This window comes from Nomascus leucogenys, chromosome 13 (genome assembly GCF_006542625.1).
Source record: "Nomascus leucogenys isolate Asia chromosome 13, Asia_NLE_v1, whole genome shotgun sequence".
NCBI lineage: Eukaryota > Metazoa > Chordata > Mammalia > Primates > Hylobatidae > Nomascus > Nomascus leucogenys.
Genome location: NC_044393.1, coordinates 70253013 through 70277003, shown reverse-complemented (window position 1 = coordinate 70277003; position 23991 = coordinate 70253013). Strand labels below are relative to the sequence as shown.

The window sequence follows — 23991 nt, the reverse complement described above, 5'->3', positions numbered from 1 at the left end:
GAGCAAAAGCTAAAGTTGTAAAGATTCTATCATTGAACTCTCTACGTATATGCCTGCTCATTTTCTTTATATGAATCCCATTGTTCGAGCAGGTCACAACTATTTCTATTAAAGTTAAAACCAAGCCTTCTTTGAACTTCCAATAAAATAAGATCTGACAGCTCATTTGAAAACAATCCATCTTTTATTAATTATCTTGACTAGAAGATGGCATTGAAATCCGGTAATATTTGTACTAAGTAATATTTGTCACAGGCAGTACAAAAATTTGCAAATAAGGAGTCATTTGGCAGAAAGATACCTATCTCATATCTCTAAATACTCTCAAACGAGTAAGAAAGTAAAAAGGGAAAATGTTTTCAATTTATATTCTGGATATTTTATGCAGGGTATCTATTTTAGGCCTTATTAAGTCTCCTGGTCAATCACAAAAGGAAATGTATTCATTATAAAAAAAATGGATTCTGGTTGTACAATAAAGAACATGATAGAGCAATTTGCCCTAACTTTTAAGTGGCTGTAGTGTTAAAGTCTGTTGAATCCATAGGAAATTTATGACAACTCTCTGCTGTTTTCTCACACCTCTCTCACACCAAACAATATTTCATTCTTTTACATGGGCTATTTTCAATTATGCTTAATTATGCATAATTTAAAAGTTCACGATTTAGCATCTAGTCAAATATAATTCTAGATAGCCCAAATCCATGTCATCTCCATGTGCCCTGAGTACTGACTACTGACTTCCCTGCCCTCAATTTTTTTTTCCATTGCTGCCAGTCGTCATCTTTATGAAGGCCAGTTCCAATCATGTCAGTCCCCTGCTCATAAAGAACAGAAGTCCCCAACATTTACAAAAGGATATGAATCATTTGTAGCTGAACTTATCTTGAACATTCCAAGTCAGCATATAAAACCATAAGGTGCTAATTCATTCATGCTTGAAGGACATAACAATTAATCCATAGACGATTATGCACGCACGTATGTTTATGCACACAGTAAACAGTAGAAGTACCTTTATCCTTTTTACTATAAAAGTGCATTATTTTTATGTGAGAACTCAAAAAATGATACACCCAATTCTTAAACTTTTTTTAAAAAATAAAAAAGAATTAAACTTGTATTCCTTTGTCAATCTTTTGACATATGGCCAAGGCCTTTGACTATGGGTGAACTAATTGGAATTGCAAGTCATCTAACTTACAGAAACTTTACCCATAGGCATGGACTTAACTGCAATTAGACCAAGAACACAAAGACACTTGCAAAGAAATCCTGGAGCAGAATTATTCTAGGTTTTACAGCTTCCCCCCAAATTTTGAAAGTTGTTATACCCACATTTAATTCATCTGAAATGTTTTAACTCGATTGTCCTATATTGATGATGTTATAAATATTCAGCTTGCTTTTACAGAAGCAAGTCTGTCTTTTTTTGCACTTACAGTTCATCAGTTCATGAAGGTAGGCATAGAACTCAAGGGTGTAAGGGACAAACTTGAAGGTAGCATCCTTGCCTCAGGCATTGAGCTCTTGGGTTCAGCAGTCAACAAGCTTTATTGGGGTAATGCAGAGCAGTACTATAAGCTGTCAGTGGTAACTAAGAGAGATTTTAGTCACTGGAGATCTGAGTCCCAATCCTAACCACATTTATCAGTTCTGTCCTCTTCACTAAATCATGAATCTTTATTTCCTCATCCATAGAGTGGATATAAACATCAACCTATCTCCTGGGTTTCTTAAAAGTTTCAAATACAGCCAGGCATGGTGGTTTACACCTGTAATCCCAGCACTTTGGGAGGCTGAGGCAGGCGGATCACCAGGTCAGGAGGTCGAGACCATTCTGGCTAACATGGTGAAAGGCCATCTCTACAAAAAATATAAAAAAATTCGCCGAGCATAGTGGTGCGCGTCTATAGTCCCGGCTACTCGGGAGGCTGAGGCAAGAGAATCACTTGAACACAGGAGGTGGAGGTTGCAGTGAGCCCAGATTGAACTGCACTCCAGCCTGGGCGACAGAAAGAGGCTCTGTTTCAAAGAAAAAAAAAGTTTCAAATAAGGCTATATCCGAGAATACATTCAGAAGTGTAAAATGACAACAGTGTCACTTTACATTTTACATTCCATGAAATTCAAGCTCTTCAGGTTTCGTCTCCAGTATATCTTCATCTGGTCTAATCTACTCCACAAATCCTGTGTCTCTTTCTCTTCCTTCCTTCCTTCCCCATCCCTTTCACCTCAGTCCACCCTAGGATTCTCCCTTCTCTTACAGACATTCAAATTCTGGCCAAATAAGGCAGTTTATCGTTCCAAGACTATAACCTATGTTTTCACCTGCATGATTCATGCTGTCTTGGCAAAGCAAATGTAAACATCCCTCTTCATTTTTAAAGAAACCCTATTCATTCTTTCAAGCCCAGCTAAAATACCATCCATTCTATGAAACCTATTCACTTTCTCCTGCCTGAATAATTCTCTCCTACTCTTCACTATCTCTGCAACTCTGAGTCATGCCTTGCATTCTGCCCTGTATTAGAGTTATTTATAAATATATATCTCTCCCCCACTGGAGGGTTCCTTGAAAGCAAGAAAAAATATTTCTCTTTGAGTCTTTCTTCACATGGCCCAGCACATAGTAGGAATTCCCAAACAGTTCTGGAGTACAACAGTTGGATTAGCTGTGAATGATTACTGAAATATTCAATGTTGCTTTTCCTTGAGTTGTTTTGGCTCCATGATCATATGAACAAACTTATATATGCAGGAAGATATAGATTAAATGCATGAATTTTCAACCCATTTATTGTGGGTGAAATTATACTGTTTCTATACCCTACTTGATGAAGGACATATAACCATTATAAACTTACTTCTCTTTTAGTTGAGAAGTCATCAGTCAAGATACTCTTCCCTACTTCCCACTTCTCTTGTTTTCCCTTGCCCCCAATTTAAATATTTCCCCTTTCTCACATTTAAATTACATCCTGCCAAACCTGCCAGTAATCTGCCCTAACATGAAAGTCTTTCATTAGTGTGGCAGTTTGCAAAAAATGGTCACAAATTCTTCCCATCCCAGTATGCACACCCCTTAAGGGCAGTATGACTTTGCAGCTTCTCACATCCAGTGGTGGAGTCTATTTTTTCACCCCTTTAATCTTGGCTTATTCATGTGATGTTCTTTGACCAATGAGAGATTTAGCAAATGTGATGTAAATTCCTTTTGCTTTTTAGGACTTCTATAACAAATTGCTGCAAACTTGACAACTTAAAACAAAAGAAATTTGTTCTCTTGCAGTTTTAGAGGCTAGAAGTCCAAAAATCAAGATGTCCACATGGCCACGTTCCCCCTTAAAGCTGTTAGGGACAATTCATTCGTTGCCTCTTTCCGCTCCTGGTGGTTGTTGGCATTCCTTGGCTTGTGGGTGCAAAACTCTAATCTGTCTTCATCTTCACATGAGTGAAGATGTGAAGATGTGTCTTCTCCTTTGTGTGTCTTCTCTTCTGTGTCAAATCTCTCTCTGACTTTCTCTTAAAAGGACATGCACAGGGCCCATCTGGATAATTCAGGAAGATCTCATGTTGATATCTTTAATTTAATTACATCTGCCAAGGCCCTTTGTCCAAACAAGGTAATATTCACTGGTTCTGGAGGTTAGGATATGGACATATCCTTTTGGGGGAGGCCATTCAATCTACTATACAAGCAAAAACTTTGAAAGGACTTGGCCTTTTCAAGTGGCTTTGTTCTCTTGCAATTCTTAAGAATCCTGAAACTGCCACTGTGTGGTGGAACATTAGGTGGACTACAAGACGATGACAGGCACGTGGCCAAGTCATCCCAATGGCCCTAGCTGATACCCAGCCAATATCTGGGAGCATGAGTGAAGGCAGGCTAAACTACCCAGCCAAGCTTAGCCACCATCTGCCTATAGAGATGAGCAGAGCTGGTCCAGACAATTTATAGAACCATGAGAAATAATAAATGTTTATTTGAAGTCACTAAGTTTGGAGGTAATCTGCAAAAGCTGACTGATTCAATTTGCCTTTTATCATTGTTTAAATTTTGTCTTCATTTCTCCTCCTTTTGAAATGGAGCCTGTGTCTCCTTCTCACATGAACCTCTCATGTGGAGAAGGTGATCTAAGAACCTCATGTGTTTTTTCTTTTTTATTTTCAGTGCTTAGAATGCAACTTAAGCCTTGCTGATTCTGATTTATTTGTTTCAAACTTCTCTAACATCACTCTGGCTTCCATCCCAAACATTGAATAGATTGAACCCTTTTTAGGGTGAGCATTTTCCTAAGCATGTTCTCACCTTATCTGAATACATCACACTGACCACTCTACTATCCTTCAAAAGATTAGACTTGTGATTTGAGGCACCACCCATCTGAAAATAACCCCGGATTTTATGGTGGCTGAGAAACAGGCACCTCTGCCAGGGCTGCTTTTATAGCAATGGGTACCTGGAGTTGTGGGAACCTCCCTGTCACACCAGGATGGGCAAACAGCTACAGTTATTCTTCTATTCATTTAGAAGTGGTAGGATACTTCTGTTGGAAATAGGGATTGCAGTGACTGGGGAGAAGAAAGGCAGAGAGAGGAAGTGAATGGAAAAGGAATCACCAAATTGTCCAGGAGAGAAATTTTCTGGTAGGGCCTTCAGTCAGGTAACAGAGCAAACAAGGGCTGAGAAGGGGTAGATGAGTAAGAACCAGCCTCAACAGGTAAGCTGCTGTATGAACAGGAACCTGTGTGCCTCTCCACCTCCTCATTTCACATTTCTCTTTCCCATTCCTCCTCCTGACTGGTTGCTCCCCCATCTGATCTCTCAGTCAATGGCACCACCATTCAAATAATCGCTGAAGAGCCATCCTTGAACCCTCTCTTTAGCCTCTCACACCCAACACCAATTCTTGTTTCTACCTTCAAAACGTATCCACATTTCTCCCTTTTTAGACTACCATCTCACCAACCTAGATCAAGCCACCATGATCCTCATCTGGATCCCTGAATGGCCTTGCAACTGGTTTCTCTGCCTCTGTTCACAATTCTCTTCAATCTGTTCTCCACACAGCAGCAGAATGGGCTTAAAAAGTAAATCAGATTATGATAACCTCCTGTTCACTATCTTTTAGAGGCATCCCTTTGCCCATAGGGAAAAAATTCAATTTCTTACCTTTCCTGACTCCTGTACGATTGGGCTCTTGCCCTTCTCTCAATCTCTCTACCACTCACCCTGTGTTCAACATGTTACACAGTCAGTGGTTGTGGCATTCTGTGAATATGTGAAGACTCTCCTATCTTTGGAATTGTCCTTTTGCTGGGAGTATTTCACTGTCATCTCTTCAAATGGCACTTAGTCTTATCACAGAATTACAGCTCAGATATCACCTATTCAGAGCAATCTTTCTACCTCTCATCCAGTGGGCAGACCAGTTACTTCCTAGTCAACATCCATCCTGTTCACTTCATTCTTAGATATATTAAATACCTGTAACTATCTGAATTTCTTTATATGTGTATAATTAATTCATTATCTGTTTTTCATCTGTCATTCCACACAAGAATAAACTTTACAAAGGCAGGGACTTTGCCTTGTTTCCTGCTATGCTACTGGAGCCTAACATAACATGTAGCATACAGGACGCAGCCGGTAAATACTTGTGGCGGGAATCAAAAGGCTGATTTAACTCATAGGAAAACCATCCCTATTTTACAGACATGGAAAGTGGTCCATAGATGTTAGCAGATTTGTCCAAGGTCATAGAGTTTGTACAAGGACTTTCCTACTGCACACCCATCCCCAGACCTGTAGAACTATGGCTTGGGATTTTTCTTTTCTTTCCTGCATATCCAGTGCTATAGATCTAATGCTGGTGATTTATTTCTCTCTCTTTTAAAGTAAAAATGGAATTGGATATTTGCTTATTACTCAGCCTGAAAGGATGTAATCATCGTCCTATTCATATTTTAAAATCACATTTCTTTAACAGTAACTCCTTGAAGGCATGAAAATAAAATATATTTCCTTAGCATAATGTTTTTCTTCTGTGACTTCTGAGTTTAAAGTAATGATTTATCTGTGTGTGATTTGAACAAATATTCTTCATGTAGATAATCTGAGTAATCAAGCACATGGAAAAATTCTTATACCTTTCAAATATATCTGAAAAAATTTCTAGTAGAAGTTATTCTACTAGATAACTTCTATTCTAATAACTTCTATTCTAGTAGAAGTTATTCTACTAGATAACCTCTATTCTAGTAGAAGTTATTCTACTAGAAATTTCTACCAAAGCATCAGTTTGGAACAGTATGTTTTTTAAACAGATTGATGAGGCTACGGTACCTGGAACTGTCAGATTCTGGAAAACTAGAGACCACATATGAAGAAGCTGATGTAGAGGGGAAACATAGTGCATACGGATACGGATATATATATATATATAGACTACCATCTATATATATATGTGTGTATATATATATACATATAATGTATCTATATATATATAGATGGTAGTCTATATATATATATATATCCATACATATATATGTATATATATATACGTATATATATATATATATAAATAAAGGGGTGCTTGGAATTTCCTCTCCTGTTTGAAGTCCCTTTCTCTAAATTTTAAAGACTTGCTTCATCAGGCTTCTAAGAACTGCTTTTACAGGCTAGGAATAGGGAGTGAAAGGACAAATTGTTTTGAGACAAAGAGGATAGAGCAATGTGTATAGGAATGCTCTGTGTCAGTCAGTGAGGCAATGAGAGAATCACCGCCCTATAGGCAGATGCTCCATAGAGATCTAACAAAAGCAATGAGATACGTCTTTATGTTGCAGAAGGTAGAGAATACAAAATATATCTGAAGAATCCTGGGAGAGAATCCATTTCTGCTGCCTCAGTAGCACTCAGAGAAATAAAATGCAAATTTTCAGTTCTATATCATAATATCAGGTCATTTAGATAATTCTAAGGAAGTCCAGTTAACAGCAGATTTGAGGTTCAGGTTGTAATCAAAGAGAAGTAACACAAAAGATTCATGGGTACAGTAGTGCAGTCTTACATGTTAAGTATAAAATGTCAGCTCTAACTGTATAGTAATTTTAAAACTGGTATTGTGTAGTAAGTTTAAAACTATGTGTTGCAAAATCTTTGTTGTTGTTGTTGTTTTTCCAAGGAAAAAAGTTTAGGTCTTAATTTTTGGGCAATGGGACAGGGTGGTGTTTTTGAGCTTGTGGTGACTGGCTTAGACTAGAGCTTTATGGAAATCAGTCCAACATCCCTGACATATTTTGTATGATCTACACATAACACAGTATAGCATGTTTATAAGTCATTTCTTCTAAGTAAAGTCAATATTCTATATTCCACAAAAGTATCCTATATTTGTGTACTTTGCATATTTATACCACTCTCAAGTAAATTCCTTGAGAAGAGCTCTAGAAAATATCACTGAATTTCCTTATATGAAAAAAATCATTACAAAATGTACACTTCTTCACTTAAATGTATACTGACAAGTTTATGACTAATAGGCTTAACTTTTCCATAGAAAAAAACTAAGATTATTATATTTTATGATACGAATTTGAGCTGGAGGAATTTTCTTAACATATAGTCATCTGAGTGATACCATTCTTTAATAGCACTGCATATTAAATTTTACAAAATGTTTTTAAGTGAAAATACAATGTCCAGTGGCTGGCAAATGCTGAAATCATTCCAAATAATTGTGTGGCCTACGTGATTTAAATTGTACTGAAGAATTATCATCATTCACAATCTACTTAAAAGCATAGCTATCTTACCATAAATATGGGTTATAAAATAACTTTTTAAAATAAATATGTATCCAACGGGGGAAAAATGGTCCGTGCTTTGCTAAGCATTTTTGCCTTTTTTCGTCTTGCCATTGGACAGCTCAGACTATTTGTACAATAGCAAAAAAGACCACTTGGGGGCAATACAGTAATTGTTTTGCTCCATCTCACAGCTATGCAGGCTTCCTTAGTGAAAAAAGATTGCTGTTTCTTCTAAATTTGAAACCACATTTTAATATGTGGAAGGAAAAAGGCTGTATTTCATTTTAAACTTACAATGAATAAATCACGTAAGACAAATGCAAGTCAGATTTTCTCCTGAAGGGAGCAAAAGCCTGTCTTCCTTCAGCAGACAAATCAGTTTTACCTAGTTGGCACATTTGAGGATATTTTATATTTAGAATTTGTCAGCCTTTGAGACAGATCTCAAGGAATAAAGGATATTGTTAATAAAAATCTCAAAAATGATATACATTTAATAAGTTTCAAAATGTACTGGTAAAAACTTACTTTTTTCTATACCCAAAGTAAAAGTGTAAAAATCATTTAACTTCCCGACTGAGTACATATTCTGTAATAAACTTAAGCATTAAAGCAATTAATTTTTGGAGACAATTACTGCCATTATTTTCACTGTTATTACTTTGCACCCACATACCACTTTGTAAAGGAGTTATTTTTATTACTAATTATTCTTTTCAGCAATTTGATGAGTGGAGTCTCTATTCTAATCCATTTCTCTCTCCCTGAATCTGCTGAATACTAGGTACTATGCCAGGCACTGAAGATTTGTTTCCTACATAAAGAAAGAATAAGCATAATCTCTTCTTTTAAGGATTTCAATAAGATTTAGGCAAGTAGATTTTTCCTCTTGGTTTTTGTTCTCTTGTTTGCTGACTTTATGTGATTTTTTCCTTCCAATATATTTTCCTGTCATCAGAAGATATTTAACATTACCACAGTGACGAAAAACTCAGTTAAGCCTTGTTGTTAAAGTCTTGGGATAAAGATTTATAAAATTAAATTCAATAACTCTCTAGGTCCCTGTACAGAAATGAAAACATTTAGGAAGATTGCAGGGAGTTTTGCCTTAATTCATGGTCCATTTCCCAAAGGTCCATCTTAACAACCCTTTCTTGCATGGAGGGTAGTGAAGAAAGGGAATACAGCTGTTCTGTCTTCGAACATCTTTACGGCTTAGCTGGCTCATCTATTAAAGAAATAATAAGAAACTAAAAAATTAAGATGGTGCTGCTCTCTATGGATGCTTAAAGTGCTTTGAAAGATTGCTTACACTAGACCTCTTTTCCCAGGCTTGGTTTTTACTCTAAACTTGTGATCAGCAAGGTGTAACAGAAATCAGAGTAACATTACTGTGCTGGGCAATGGCAGAAAGAGGAAGAGCCTGCAGAGATTAATTTTTAAGAGCTTCTGTGAAGTTCACGGGCAATGCACTTCCAGGATCCAGTTCAGAGAAACAACACTTGCTCTTTTCAAGTCCTCAACCAGGCCCCATCCTCATCCCAGCATATACCTTCCCTTGATGGCTCCAGGGAGAAGCAGGCTGTGAACAGGACAGGTGAAGGGGAGGAGCTGAGAAGGGAAACATACATTCTATCCTCCAAAGTACTATTGAGTAACTTTTCCATCTTTCAAGCATCCAGAAGGAGGGAAGAAGGAATGAACTTACCTCACCTGATTTCACACTGAAATCCCTGAGTATTAGCTCACCTCCATTTTTCTGGATATATAATTAACATGCGTACTGATTTTCTAGTATTAAAGGCAATAATAATTAGCAAATTTATTCATTAGTGTTAGGTTTTACCTTTACATTGTCATTATAAAATACATTATATATATGTAGGTATATATATGTGTGTGTGTGTATATATATATATATACCTATATAAAGCATTATTTTAATTAATTATATTTGCATATATCTATGCATTCATTACCCTAGTTCAGAAGAGAAGATATGCTTGAATTAACAATGATGGAATATGTAAATCCATAATACTATCTTCTGTTGTAAAACCTGCTCTTAAATCATATTTTCCCCAAATGGCAATTTTTAATAAGTTATTATTAATAAAGTACCTTTAATTAAAATAAGGATGATAGACAACGATTCATTGATAAACATTTTTGAGCGTCTGCCATGCACCGGGAATTCTATGAGGCTCTGGAAATGCAAACACATTGCTGGCCTTTTTGAGGCTTAGAGTCATCTGCTTAAGTTATCATTTTGGCCAAATAAAGATGATCATCATTAATGAATAGTTTTCTTTACATTTAGGATAATCATCCAAGTTCAGCCTTCAGAATTAATGAATGTACAAAATGACCTGACAATTCTTTTAATAGAACCAAGTTGGGAATGAAGGAATGAATGACTGAGTGAATGAACTGCTTTTAAAAAAGACACAAATTTGCTATAAAGAGTATTAGTGCAATCTAACATCGATGTGGGCTGATTACTTTGCAGTTATTATAAAAGTTTTTAAAGTAAGTCAGCTTTGGTCACAAGTTTATTCAATTACATGCTGGTTATTTATAATTTCTATTTATATAAAATCATACTTTAAAATGAACACCCTGATGCAATTTTAAAATTTAATTCAAGCAAAAGTAGGTTAAGTAATATATCAACTCTTTTTACAAACTCTCAGGAGAAGACTTTTATTCACATTCTTTCTACAGCTGACATAAATCTCCCAGGCCTAGCGAAGGGCCAGATGCTCAGTCAAAAGCCTTTTACAAGGTCGGCTTCATAGCCTGCAGTTTTGGACATAAAATGAAGATCAGGAGAAGAATACTTCCTAAGGTTGAAAAACCATACTGTCACTTTATACCTTCTTCCAAAGACATTACTCATTTTTACCTTGGGAATATATAAGCGATCTCACGCAACATTATCAAAGGCAGTGCATAAATATTGACAACAAATGAGGCTAACTTCATCCCTGCAACTGTGTCATATTTCCAAAATGAATAAGGGATACATGCATCTTTTTAAAAGGAATCTTGTACATAACACCATTCCTCTCTTTGCCACAGTTCTCCTCTGCCCTCTGTGCACATTTGCTGATTGTACTGATGTGAGAGGGAACTGCAGGCACTGGAGATGGAAGAATGGTCCCCTGAAGGCCAGTGCAGTGGTGGTAGAGAGCTGGTGATTTAGAACTCACAAATCTGACTTGAAAAAAGGCTACGGCATCCCAGATTTCCCTATCTCTATCAAAGTGGCCCTTATCCAGAGATTCAGATTATGACATCTGTCTCTTGCATTTACTGGAAAACAAATGATCATTTATAGAATATTTACCTATATCATGTATATATCATTGCAAAGTAGAGTGGCTGGCTTATAGCAGTTAGGGATAAAGTAGACTCAGGCAATTTCTTCATGCAGTTAAAATTTTTTAAATGACCTTTGATTCAATTCAATCGAAGAGACATTTATAGGGAGCTGATTATATGCAAGGAATCATCTTCATATAACTTTATATCTGATGTCAAATATGGAATAGCAATAAATCTAACATCTTCAAATATGGAATAGCAACAAATCTAACATCTTCAAATATGGGATGGCTGATCAAACAATGAATTAATTTAATTTATGTCTTGACTGGACAAAATAAGGCTTTGGACAAGCTTTTCTGCCAGAAGTCACAAATCTCTTTAGCAATACATTTTCATAAAAACAGTCAGTCAACTATGGTCAGAAGTATAAGGAATCTTCAGACATCATAAAAAGTTACAGATACTACAGTTGCCTCTCTGTTGGGTAACTTATTTTGTGATTTACAATGGATGAAGGGATGACTTGTGACTTTTTGCTCTAAGAACCAAATTTAAATTTATGACATTTCTTGCAGTTAATCTATATGACCTGTGTTTTAAGACAGACATAGACGCATTTAACCAAAAGTTATAGTTAGAATATTTGTGAAAGAGTTTTACTCGTGAATTTATAGATACAAACTTAAGTGTTCTATAATTAAGTAGAGAGCTTTTTAAGGGAAGACATTTTTAAATAAAATATTTCTTGAAATTGGATTTATTATACTCATCAAGTAAATGATATTATCTTAACGACAACAAATAGAGTTGATTTAAAATCAGATCAAATGGTATAGTAAGCAAATATTACATTTGCAATTTTTTTCCCTTTCACAACTTCCTCTGGTTTTAGGTTTGAACATCCTTAGGAAACATCTAACACTTAAATTTTTAAGTATTTTATTCTATAGAAGGGCATTAAAAATAGTCTACAAAGCTTCTATTTTCCATTATTCCTCAAATTTGCATTTCTTGATATTTTTTTACTCTCTCCAAAGCTTTAACAGATAAAGTATCTCAGCAGAAGACCCAATTGGAAATAAATGAGCTCATAGTTATATCTGTTATTGCCTTCGTACCTTCTTTAGCTGCCAGAATGTTCTATAAATGTTCACTGATAACTAGTTTAGTGGGCTTGCCTCATCACACAGTACATAAATCACTACTCATTTAACCAAGTCATTTGGGCTTTGAATTCAGGACTCAGTACACACACACATGCACACACACACACACACACACAAAATTGTGTTTTGTGGAATTTAAGAACAGTGTTTAATAACATGCTGGTATAGCGTGGGTAGTTTTTAAAGTGGATTTTGGTTTTGTCCTCCACATTAGCAGTGAGAAGTTTCTGTGTATTTTTTCACATCTAAAAATACCAAGAGAAAGCAGTATTTCTGAGGATGGTTAAGTAATTCAACAGATGAGTTATAATCTATTTCTTTTAACTGAAATAACAAGTACATCAGTTGAAGGGTAAATAAATATCCTCTTGTTTTCTGAAACTTATCTGTATCATCAAGAGTAACTTTGAACTAGTAAGGAAACAATTGCTTTCTCCACATTGACCCAGGAAGCTGCACTACCTCCCTCTGAGAGGAGATAACAGTATTGTTCAGAATAATCAGGCAAGATCTTGAAAAGATAAATCCCAAGGAGAGGATGAAAATGACAAGAACTGCCTGCTTTCCTGTGCTACAACTGCAGCTTGCATCTGTCTCACAGAAAAGACAAAAATATGAATAAGAAAGGAAATAGTGAATAAAGCATGAAAATCTAAAGAAAACCAGATCACAAGGAGATTTCTTTTTTCATGATTTATTTTCAGGAAATACATAAATAAAAACTATCATAAAAATTAGCCTGTTATTTGTATCAGGGTACGGGGAGCCGCACTTATGTAAAAAGAGGAAAAATAAAATTTATTTAAAATACCTAAGAGCTTCAGTTTCCTGTTAAGATGATTCACTAGCCCAGGTGAAATGAGAACGAAGCAAGAATTTGATAACAAAGAACAAATAACAAATACCTCTTTGAAAGGGATTCTAGAGCTATTGTGAACTGGTCTGACCAGTGGTAGCCATGGTCAGGGATAAGTGGAGTTGGGGGAGGGGAGTTGTTGGAGGCTACTTGAGACGACAGGCTGAAGGAAAATATTTTCGTTTTCCTCCTAACTCTCCCCTGTCTTCCTCTAGGACAATCATTGGTTGTTCCTTCCTTGTTAAGGACACTAAGCCCAGGCCCAGGATTCAGATTGCTGAATTACTTGGGAGAAAGGAGGAAAAAATGTATGGAGTTACTGGTCACATGTGGCATTCACTCCTCCACCCTACTGTCTGTCAACCTTCAGGCTTGATGACGTATAATGGAGGAAGGTGTGCTTCCTCTCAGTGCTTTTATGCCTAAGAGAGTTTAGGGGGTGAAATTCTGACCAGGGAAGTTACCTGGCTACAAAGGGAAGTGATCAAAAGTGGTTTCTTCATGTTTGGAGCACATTCTCTCCCTTCTCCTTGGATTCACCTGAAAGGACTGACCTTCCCCAAACATCATACTAGCTGGAATAAGTAATGTCGGCAGGAGGACTTAAGCTCAAAGGACAAAATAGAGAATGCACAAAAAATACAGCTACTTCAAAAGAAAGGCAACAAACTGAACAATATATATCATGCTACCAAAACTGATAGACAAGGAATTTAAAATAAGCATGCCAGCAATATACTCAAGGAAATAATGGAAGATAGTAGCAAAATAAAATGTGAAAAAGAAGTCATTAAAAAGAACAAAGGAAATACGGTAAAAAATATTAGAAGTAAATAAAAATATACATAGTTTTTAAGTGAAGGGGCATGAGCATTTAAGTTACACATGCAGCATTAAATAACTGAAATACAAGAAACAACGGATGAGATACCAGCAAAGCTATAGTGTAAGAAGGATTTTGATATAATTTGGATATTTGCCCCCTCCAAATCTCATGTTGAAATATGATCCCCAATACTGGAGGTGGGGCCTGCTGGGAGGTATTTGGGTTGAAGGTGCGGATCATTCATGAATGGCTAGGTGCCTTCCCTGTGGTGAGTTCTCCCTCTATTAGTTCACAGGAGAGCTTGGTTTAAGAGCCTGGCATCTCTCTTGCTCCCTCTCTCACTATGTGACATGCCTGCTCCCACTTTGCCTTCCACCATAAGTGGAAGCTTCTTGAGGCCTCACCAGAAACCAAGCAGATGCTGGTTCCATGCTTGTACAGCCTGCAGAACCATGAACTAAATAAACATTTTTCTTTATACATTTCCCAGCCTCAGGTGTTCCTTTATAGCAATGCAAAAACGGACTGACACAGATTGTATGATTCGAAAGATAAGATTGAAGCACTGTCTTAGAAAACAGAAATGCTTCCAGAAAGCAGATAAGAAAAGCCAAATAATATAAATAGAAATGGAAGGATCAAATCTAGTCAACAGAAGAAGGAAGAATAAAAACAGTGAGCAAAAATATTTCAAGAAATCATGAAAACAAATTTTTAGAATTAAAGATTAAAGACATCAGACCCAAACTGGCAACACTCAAATAATAAAAGAAATAAATCCAGGAGGGCATTGTAAACAATGTGGGGAAGTAAGGTCGCTAAGTGTCTTGATAAAGTTTTGTTTTGTTTTTGAGGGAAAAAAGACCAAAAAAAGGAGCAAGTGATTATTTCAACTAAAACTAAAAATCTACATTGTGATAATGGGATTTGGGGACGTGGTACAGAGACCGAAAGAGTCTTGAGAAGGCAAGGCTGGGAAGCAGATAGAGATATTGAAAAGTCTAAGAAATCATAGGAAAACATAAACATGAGTACATGTTTTAAATTAACAGTGACCACTGTATGTTATATATGTAAAGAATACACAACTTTTAAACTTACAGAAGAATATTTAAGCTTTTCAGTGAAAAAGCGAAGTTTAAGAGGAGAAAAAGAAAGCATACTAAATAAAAAAATAAGATGGCAGAAATGAATTCTAACAATTTGCTCATGCCTTCTCCTTGAGGTGGAAGATTTTCCAAAATTCAAAATTCAATTTATGAAGGTAAATTCTGAAAAAAATCAAGTTCAGCCATTTTTTAATCTGTTGAAACTATGAGACCCTATGCATTCTTTCAGTTTCTTTCTATTTCCTCTTTTTGATACACAGAATAAAATACTATAAAATCAAAATTTCTTTAAAATCTATCAAACATATTGTCACTAGATCTCATTTTCAGCCAAGTTGACCTGAGCTACCTTTTATAACTTACTAAACTTTTGGGGATTATTATTAAGATCTTCCCTGAAATCTTCCTTATTATCCTTTATGTCATAGCTTGCTATATTAGGCACACTTGAGAGCTTTATTTTTCACTCAGCAAATATTCTATATTGACTGGTGTGATGAACTAGCATTATGCTTCCTAAGGGTGAAGCAAAAAGCACAAAGGCAAAATTGTATTTTCATTTGTTGCCTTGACTATATTTTTCTCGAATAAGTGAAAAATTAAGAAAAACAGTATAGCTGTGAACTAGTTCTGTAATAAGTAGATCAAAGAATTGAACTATCATGATGAATTGAGAAAAAAGAATGTAGCCTTTGTGATCCCTAGTGAATTAAGCTGCTTCCAGTTCCTTTTTAAACCTGCACCTATTAAGTGAAAATCTTTTCTTGCAGCAATAAAAAAGATGTGATCTTTGTTCAATGGGATTTGATAACCATAAAGGTGGGAAAATGGCAGCCCAACTCACTTTATTTTACTTCAGTGTACTTACGTGAAATAATAGCTTCAACCGAGAGCTTACCTTGATAGTGAAGCGTTTTTTCTTTGGTGGATTCCAAACTGTGCCAGTTGAATGAATGAATGCACGCAAAGGGGTTAAGGATGTCACCAACACATACGCTTTAAGAATCACAGATAGATCTTCAGCTCGAAAGATTGTTTCATGTGGAGCAAGGACTGTCGTTTCATTCCTAAAAAAAAATAAAACAACATAGTTAGCACTCCATAATGTAGGGTTGAGTATATAATTTGTAAATTACCTACAAGCTTTGTAAACTGCTTCTATCCTTCATAGGACGCCCGCCTTCAGTGTGTGGGTTTCCTTGAACAATTTCAATTGCTTATTAGCATCACCACCAGGTGGTGGAGAGGTAGAGAGAGGAGTCAAATTGGTAATAGTTTCCCACTCTGGCAGATTTAATCAAAGTATTTTTAAAAAGTAAGAAAGGTGGCTGAGCATAGTGGCTTATGCCTATAATCCCAGCACTTTGGGAGGCCAAGACGGGGAGGGGGGGGATGATGAGCTCAGGAGTTCGAGACCAGCCTGGCCAACATAGTGAAACCCCGTCTCTACTAAAAATACAAAAATTAGCCAGGCATGGTGGCATGGGCCTGTAGTCCCAGCTACTTGGGAGGCTGAGGCAGGAGAATCACTTGAACCTGGGAGGCGGAGGTTGCAGTGAGCCGAGATTGCATCACTGCACTTCAGCTTGGGCAACAGAGTGAGACTTTGTCTCAAATAAATTAATTAATTAATCAAATTAAATAAAAAGGTGGAAAGGTAGTATGTAGAATAAAGTTGAATTCAAAAAATAAATATATAAATTAGTCACGTTACCCATGACCTCAGATGCATGGTACCACTGCAACAAAAGTGATATAAATTACAGTTTGGGTGAAACTTTCTAAAAGCGTCTACCTCTGCCTACCTTTGCTCTATTTTTTCTTCTCTGGAAAAACATGTTACGTTTTTAAATAGTGGACAGGTCACCAAGAATATGCAAAAATACTTTCCCCACTAGTTCAATCTTACCTAATGTCCCTACTCCCAGATAATGAAGAGTTAACTTAAGGGATGACATATTAAAAAATAAAAAAAATAAAAAAAACACTTCAGGCTACAAAGGAAAAGTAACACCAGTTTAATATTTTGTAATGAAACATATGCTTTCATCATAAATGATACGAAAATGTATAATTATTTGCTTTTCTACATCATAATTCTAAATGTTAAATATCTAAGTTTGATCAATGAAAGGATTGTGCTTTTTTTATATATATATATTTGAGACAAGGTCTTGCTGTCACTCAGGCTGGAGTGAAGTGGTGCAATCACAGCTCACTGCAGCCTCCACTTCAAGGGCTCAATTGGTTCTCCTGCCTCAGCCTCCAGAGTAGCTGAGACTACAGGCACGCACCACTGTGCCTGGCTAATTTTTCTATTTTTTGCATAGATGGATTCTCACTATGTTGCTCAGGCTGGTATTGAACCCCTGGGCTTAAGTAATCCTCCTGCCTTGACCTCCCAAAGCACTGGGATTCCAGGCATGAGCCTGGCCTACTTTAAACTTTAAAATTCTAGGTTGGCACAATATGCATACGATTCTTCAATAAATACTATTAACTGTTTAAATACTACTTAATAATTATAAAATTAGATAAGGCAAACTTATTTGTGTCTTGGATAAGATAATTAAAACCTCTTAATTTTTAACTATAATTTATCTACATTATAAAATCCTTTCCCAGGAGGAAACTTGGATAACTTGATACACAGCAGATGCTTTCTTAGATGCTAAGAGCCATAAAAAAATAATAGCAGAAAAAAATACATCCAGCCATATTCACAGTCTAAGGCAAAGTCATTTGAGTATAAAATGGAAGTTAAAATTTCATAGTTTGCATTGTCAAGGTTTTAAATTCAATTTCCTTTAATGTAACTTATTAGATAAGAGTCCAATTTACCCAAATGTTTATTTTCTGGGAGGAGAGGTTTGAATTAATGTAGAAGAAAGTCAATGATGGCATTCTTTATTTAAAAAGGAGAGCTAAAAATTTATGTAAGAGAAACTAATAATTCACACATGTGAACCCCCCATTTCTGTTCTGCGCTTTTCTCTTGTTAGCTGTCTCCTACAATGCATGCTGGCTATAACAATTCAAAATGATTAGCTTACAGCTGTTCACGTCTCCAGTCCCCTGGTTTCCACATACGTGGCTTCACTGTTTTCAAAAGGTGACTCAAAGTACTCGGCTTTAATTGTATTCCCTGATCCAGACACACAGAGGGACTCACTGGAAGTTGCAATTCTGAAAAGATTCAAGAGAGCAGAAGACAGTCACTTTATTGTTTCTTTTTGGAACTGTTTTGAAAATAGAGTATGCTGTATTAAACTGCAGGGTACATGAGAAATATGCAACCATTTTTCTCCCCATTCTGAATCAAAATTGGATCCACTAAGTACCAATGCATATTTAGAGAGGTCTTTGTTTGCCATATGTTCTCTTACTACAGAGGAGGAAAACAATTGTAATAATTGATTTCATTTTCTTGCTCAGAAGGGGAGGTAGATACAATGTCTCTAACTGTCCAACATCAAGTTGTTCTATCCTACAAAGCTAAGGGATGCACTCTCAATGAGGGGGTGGTGGCTGCAAGAGCAGACTTTTGTTTGTGATGAGAATATTACACAGAAAACTTGAGCTGATTTCCTGACAATACAATGCTGATATACTAAAGTTTGTTATGCTTCGTGACCTTGGGAATCTCAACAACAGGACTTTATTGTCCTATAAAATATTAATTATTGGGTTTTAAGGTATATAAAAATAAAGAACAATAATAATGGTTTACTTAAGAACACTCATATTGACATGCTTAAAAATAAAGGTATTGCATATACATGATTACAAAAATCAAATATTACAGAAAGCAATCAAATAAGCAGAAAAAGCATCCTCCAATTCACTTCTATCTAGAATCTCTTCCCACCAAAAACCAATGCTTACATATTAACCTGTAAGATCTGAATAAGCACATTGGGTCAGATGCATATATTTCTTCAATATAAAAGTCGATGTAATTAATATAAATATCAATGTATCTACATGAACCGATATATGTAGGTATTTCTGTTTGTTTTTTTAATTATCCAAAAGAGGTGTTAAAATAATATATGTCTGGCTTATTTATACCTACTAACCCATCCTGGCATCCTTTCCATATCAGCATATTCAGAGTAATTTCATACATACCTCTTAATAGCTTAGGGTGCTTCATTAAATAAATATATATTTGATTTAGCCATTCTTTATTGTTGTGTATTTACATTATTTTTGTAATGTTTTTCTTTTGCTATTTCAAAAGTACTGCCATGAATACTCTTATACATCTATTTTGGTGTACTTTTACAAGTTTGTCTAGTGGCAGATTTGTATTGGTATGTGTAATTGCCAGGTCAATGGTAAATGCACTGCAAATTTGTTAGACACGACCAGATTGCCTCCCAAAATGGTTGCTCCAATTTCCACTCTCTCCAACAGTATTTGGAAGTTTTTTTCTTAATCCCAGGTCACAGTGCTTTATTTTTTAATTATATAATTTATCTAGCTCTCAAAATAGAACAAAGCCTTTATTTTTCCCCTTTGTGCACATTTCATCAATACTAACATAGTCTAACTTAAAACACTTCACACTCTTAAGTAAAAGTCAGCAGAAGTCAAGCTGTTCAATGTATTCCCATATCTCATTATTTAGCACAGTGTGATCTTGCTCCAAAAATAATAACTTATTTGTAAGTTTTCCCTTTTAGTGAAGTTCTAATACATCATAATAAAGGAAATATTCAAATGGCTTTGGTTTTGGAGGTGATGAATGAACAGCCATTAAGTTAATTTCTTTTCTTGGGAATCACAACTTTTAAAAAGTTGAAGTGTTTATGTAAGCCTTTAAATTTGCAGTAATAAAATACGTGTTCTTAATTAAAATTTTACTAAATAGAGTTATGTTTTCAGAGTATATTACTGGGACAAGTTTTGTTTCTCCAAGGAGCTGATTTGGAGGCTTCTTTTGTATAGTATGAGAAAAGTATAATTTACTCTGATTTCCCTCTTACCTTGCTGCCAAAAAGCACAGAATTGATTTCAAACCCAAGCACACTTGACATTAAAGAAGCTAGACATACTAAGTTTTGTGCCAAGATAGTATCTCAATGGTTTTGAGGAAGTTGTCAAAAAACATGTCAAAAGAATAAACAATTTTATGTCACTTTTTTCTGGTTTAGCTCAAGTGGAGCCATACATGAAACTGAAGGGGTCCAATACAGGAATTGCCAAGACCATGTCAGATTTCCACATGAATCTCTGAAACTGTGATCGGATAATGGAAATGAATACTGAGCAAAATAACTTTACCTTTATTTTTATATTTATACATATATCAATAAATTGTAGGCTTCCTATTATATTATTCCAGGCTTGCAGTTACTTTTTGTTATTCTAAAAGAAAGAAAAAACTCTAATTAGCAGTCCCCTCTAAAATTATTCTCATTTAACTTGATTATAGCCACAACTTAGATATAAGCTCCATTTATATCTTTAAAAGCTGCAAATGCATTTGATGGAATTTTATAAATAATCATGTAAACATTTCAGTGTCCTAGGCTACCATTTAACAGATAAAGGTATGTCTGGAGCACTATTTCTTGTATCTTTCATCTGGCATAGCCTTCAAGGGCTCTCTCAACAGTCCAGTCTAATCCATTTATTACTCCATTCCCCTTCTCCATGGCCCAACCAACACACTCAAAGAGCCTAGAAATCTCCTACAAACAATGCTCAAACAACCTTCTGTTTTTGGAAGGGATTTGGGTGATGAGGCTGTATGACACAGTCTTCCAAATAGCCCAGTTCATTAACATATACTTGTTAAAAATGTTAAAGTAACTTAATATGGAATACCTAGCATGACTCTTTAGGGCTCTCCTGCCCCCATAATATGCAAACTGAACGGAAAATAGATTAAAATGTGAAATACCATATGGTGAATAGTGCTGGACTTTTATTTATTGGCTACTCTTAGCTTATTTTAGAGAGCCCTGAAGCATGTAACTTTATGGTCAGTAAAGTTTACCCAGAATAAAAGTGAACAATTTGTTAGGGATGCATGAAACCTGCTTTTCAATATCTTTTAATATCTGGTTGGCTAGATACTGAGTGCCTGCTTATGGGGAAAAAGTATTATGAAAATGATGATTAAACCAGAAACAGGAGACCTGGGCTTTCATTTTGGTTCTTGTCAACCAACAATTAATAGGCTTGTGACATTGTTAGGAAGCCTTCTAAAATCCAGAACATAAATCCCATGAATCTTCTGAACTTCCCATATCACTGAACACTATACTGACTAAAATAAGTACTAAAATAAGTGCTCAGGAAATATTTGAAATATTTGTTCTAACAATGAACTTGTTTTGGAGGGTTAAGCCAATCTATGGTTAGAGAACAAAATCATATTCCAATGAATTAAAAACATTTTATTTGATTACTTCTTTCCCTTCTATGTGACATATGAGTATATACACCATAGTCAAATATTAAACACTGAAAAAACACTTATACTGGCAAAGATTAGATGCCAAATTTATATTGCATTTGATTTAATGTTTTGCCTTACAACTAAAAATTAATAGGGAAGTAATAATAAAAGTATAATTATATTTCACAGATGTTTGAATATTGTCTTGCATTTTGATTTTAGAAAACTAGATTTAGCCAGCATTTTCTTATTTTAAAATTTTCAATAAAGATAAAGGCCTTACTTAATAATTAGCAATTAGTTTTGAGATTAGAAGTGTAAGTAAGTACCATTTATGAGTGCATTAATCGTTCCTCCTGCCTGAGGGCATTAATAAGTCTTAGAACTTAGCCTACAGGTATAAAAGCTCTGCAAATATAACATCAGAACTTTCACATATAGCAAATAGAAACTAATATATGCACAAACTGAAGTCATAGCGAGGAAATCACTCTATCAGTCAGGGCCCCAGAAGACAGCAGAGTCAAAGGAGTAACTGAAGAGACTATTAACCATGAGACTATTAAAGAAGGGACTGTTAACGAACACATGGGTGTAGTTCAGGAAAATCAACAAGGGGTAGAGGAGCTACGCAGGGCCAACAAAATGGGAAGCTTTTACCACTATTAGCCCAGGAAGGAGAAGTTTCCAGAACCAGGCAAAAGCATTGTTATAGGAAAGGCCATTAAGAAAGACTATGGCTACAGGTAGAGGAACACAGCCACTTCCAAGCCAGGGTCCAGAGGGGAGGTAGCCAGGCAACAAATATTCCCAAATTATTTCCTCCTGTCCTCAATCTCTCGCTAGATGCCAGGAAACAAGGATGCCCTGTGGATGCAGTCTGTGGAGGACGGCTCCCTGGAGAAGGGTGTAGAGTGAATCTGAGGGGCAAATAGAGAATATTCAGCACAAATTCTACACAGTACTTGGTAAATACAAGTTTTGGCCCTACTCTTCTCAGTAGCCACATGTCCTGGAGAAACAAACAACTGTGTGTGTGTGTGTGTGTGTGTGTGTGTGTGTGTGTGTGTGTGTGTGTGTCTGTGTGTGTGTACAGAAAAAGGGAGCAATATTAGCTTTGATTTCAAATAAGAGCATTTAGATGTGGCAGCAAGGGATAGCATAGGTTGAGCCACATAAAATTGCCTTTTGTTAGGTAAAAAAAATTGTTGAATGTTGATCAAATATCAGCAATTTCATAATGTTCAACCTAATTTTTTTTTCCTTCACCATGATGCCTACGGTGGGGAAGAAAAGAGTGACTAAACATACTACGGTGAAAAACAGTTCCAGTGGCTAGAATGTCAGTGGGTAGAAATGGCAAAAGGGGGATCTTGAAATCACTCAATGAGCGTTTGGCTTATGCTTTGAAAACAATAGAAGCCTAGTCTAAGTTGGGCCAGTTGCTAGAAGAGAACAAAAATCTTCAGCTCTGAATGTTTTCTCTTTGTATGATGATGAAAAAGTCTAGCAGCAAGTAGACTAAAAGAATAAGTAGATGGTGTCTAAGGTCCTTTGCAATCTTCAATCTCTGTGATCCTAGATACAAAGTTATGATTTAAATATGTGCTACAAATGACCTAATGGAGAAGATAAGTGGCCAGGGTCTCAGCACCAGAGCTGAAATGCAGTCCCCCTGTTAATTTCTCATGTTCTGGTAATTGTGAGTGCTCCACAGGGTCAACCAGCTCGTTTCATTTGAGTGAGGCTCAATAAGCCTCATGGGAAGAGGCTTTAGCTGAACAAGCTCCTACCCCCTAACTGATATTTGAGGAGCATCAACCACCCTTTCACCTCTTAAGCAGTGTATAAAATGGTGAGAAAACATATCCCAAGGTAGAGTCAAGGTTACAAGCTTGATCACCCATTGGAAGTTAGAAGGGAAGGGTTATTTTGAATGCATCTAAGGGTATTCTCAGTTCACTAGACTATAAGCTCCATGACGGCAGAGATTCTAATTTTTTTTTTCTCTACTGAGTGACTAGTGCCAAGCACCAAACACATCCTGATATAGGATCTCAGATAAATCTATACTTAATAAGTGAACTCCACCTTCTTCCTACCCAAGTAACCAGATGTATGTACCCAAGTAACCAGATGTATGTGCAGAAATGAAAAGAGTAAACAAGTCAACTGCTGAGCAACTTCACTGGATTTGTACAATGCAAACTTATTGTTCAGACCTAGGAAATGTGTATAACATGGGTGGGGATTGGTTTTCTCTCGCTACCACAATGTAGTGTTAGATGGGCACAATACTATGTACACAAGAGTAGGTTGCAACAATGGCACCAAGGCAGTCCCAGAAAGGGATCCACAGCTCATAGATTAACTATCTAAGGCCAAGAGGCCTAATATCAGCAAAGCCCCCTGGAACCCACAGTGAGCATGGGAAAGCATAGGAGAGAATGTCACCAGCAGACAGCCAAAAGGAA

The 23991-nt window shown here is 36.1% G+C and overlaps 1 protein-coding gene across 2 annotated transcripts in view; it reads right to left on the bottom strand.

The window, feature by feature from the left end:
• Positions 1-23991, bottom strand: part of CPED1 (cadherin like and PC-esterase domain containing 1) — a 315288-nt gene that overhangs the window by 186109 nt on the left and 105188 nt on the right. For both annotated transcript variants that reach the window (XM_003261250.4, XM_012512038.2), the window contains 2 exons: positions 18159-18291; positions 16004-16172 (listed from right to left, as the gene is read on the bottom strand). In XM_003261250.4, coding sequence (XP_003261298.2) covers positions 16004-16172; positions 18159-18291 — 302 coding nt within the window. The remainder of the gene's footprint in view (positions 1-16003; positions 16173-18158; positions 18292-23991) is intronic.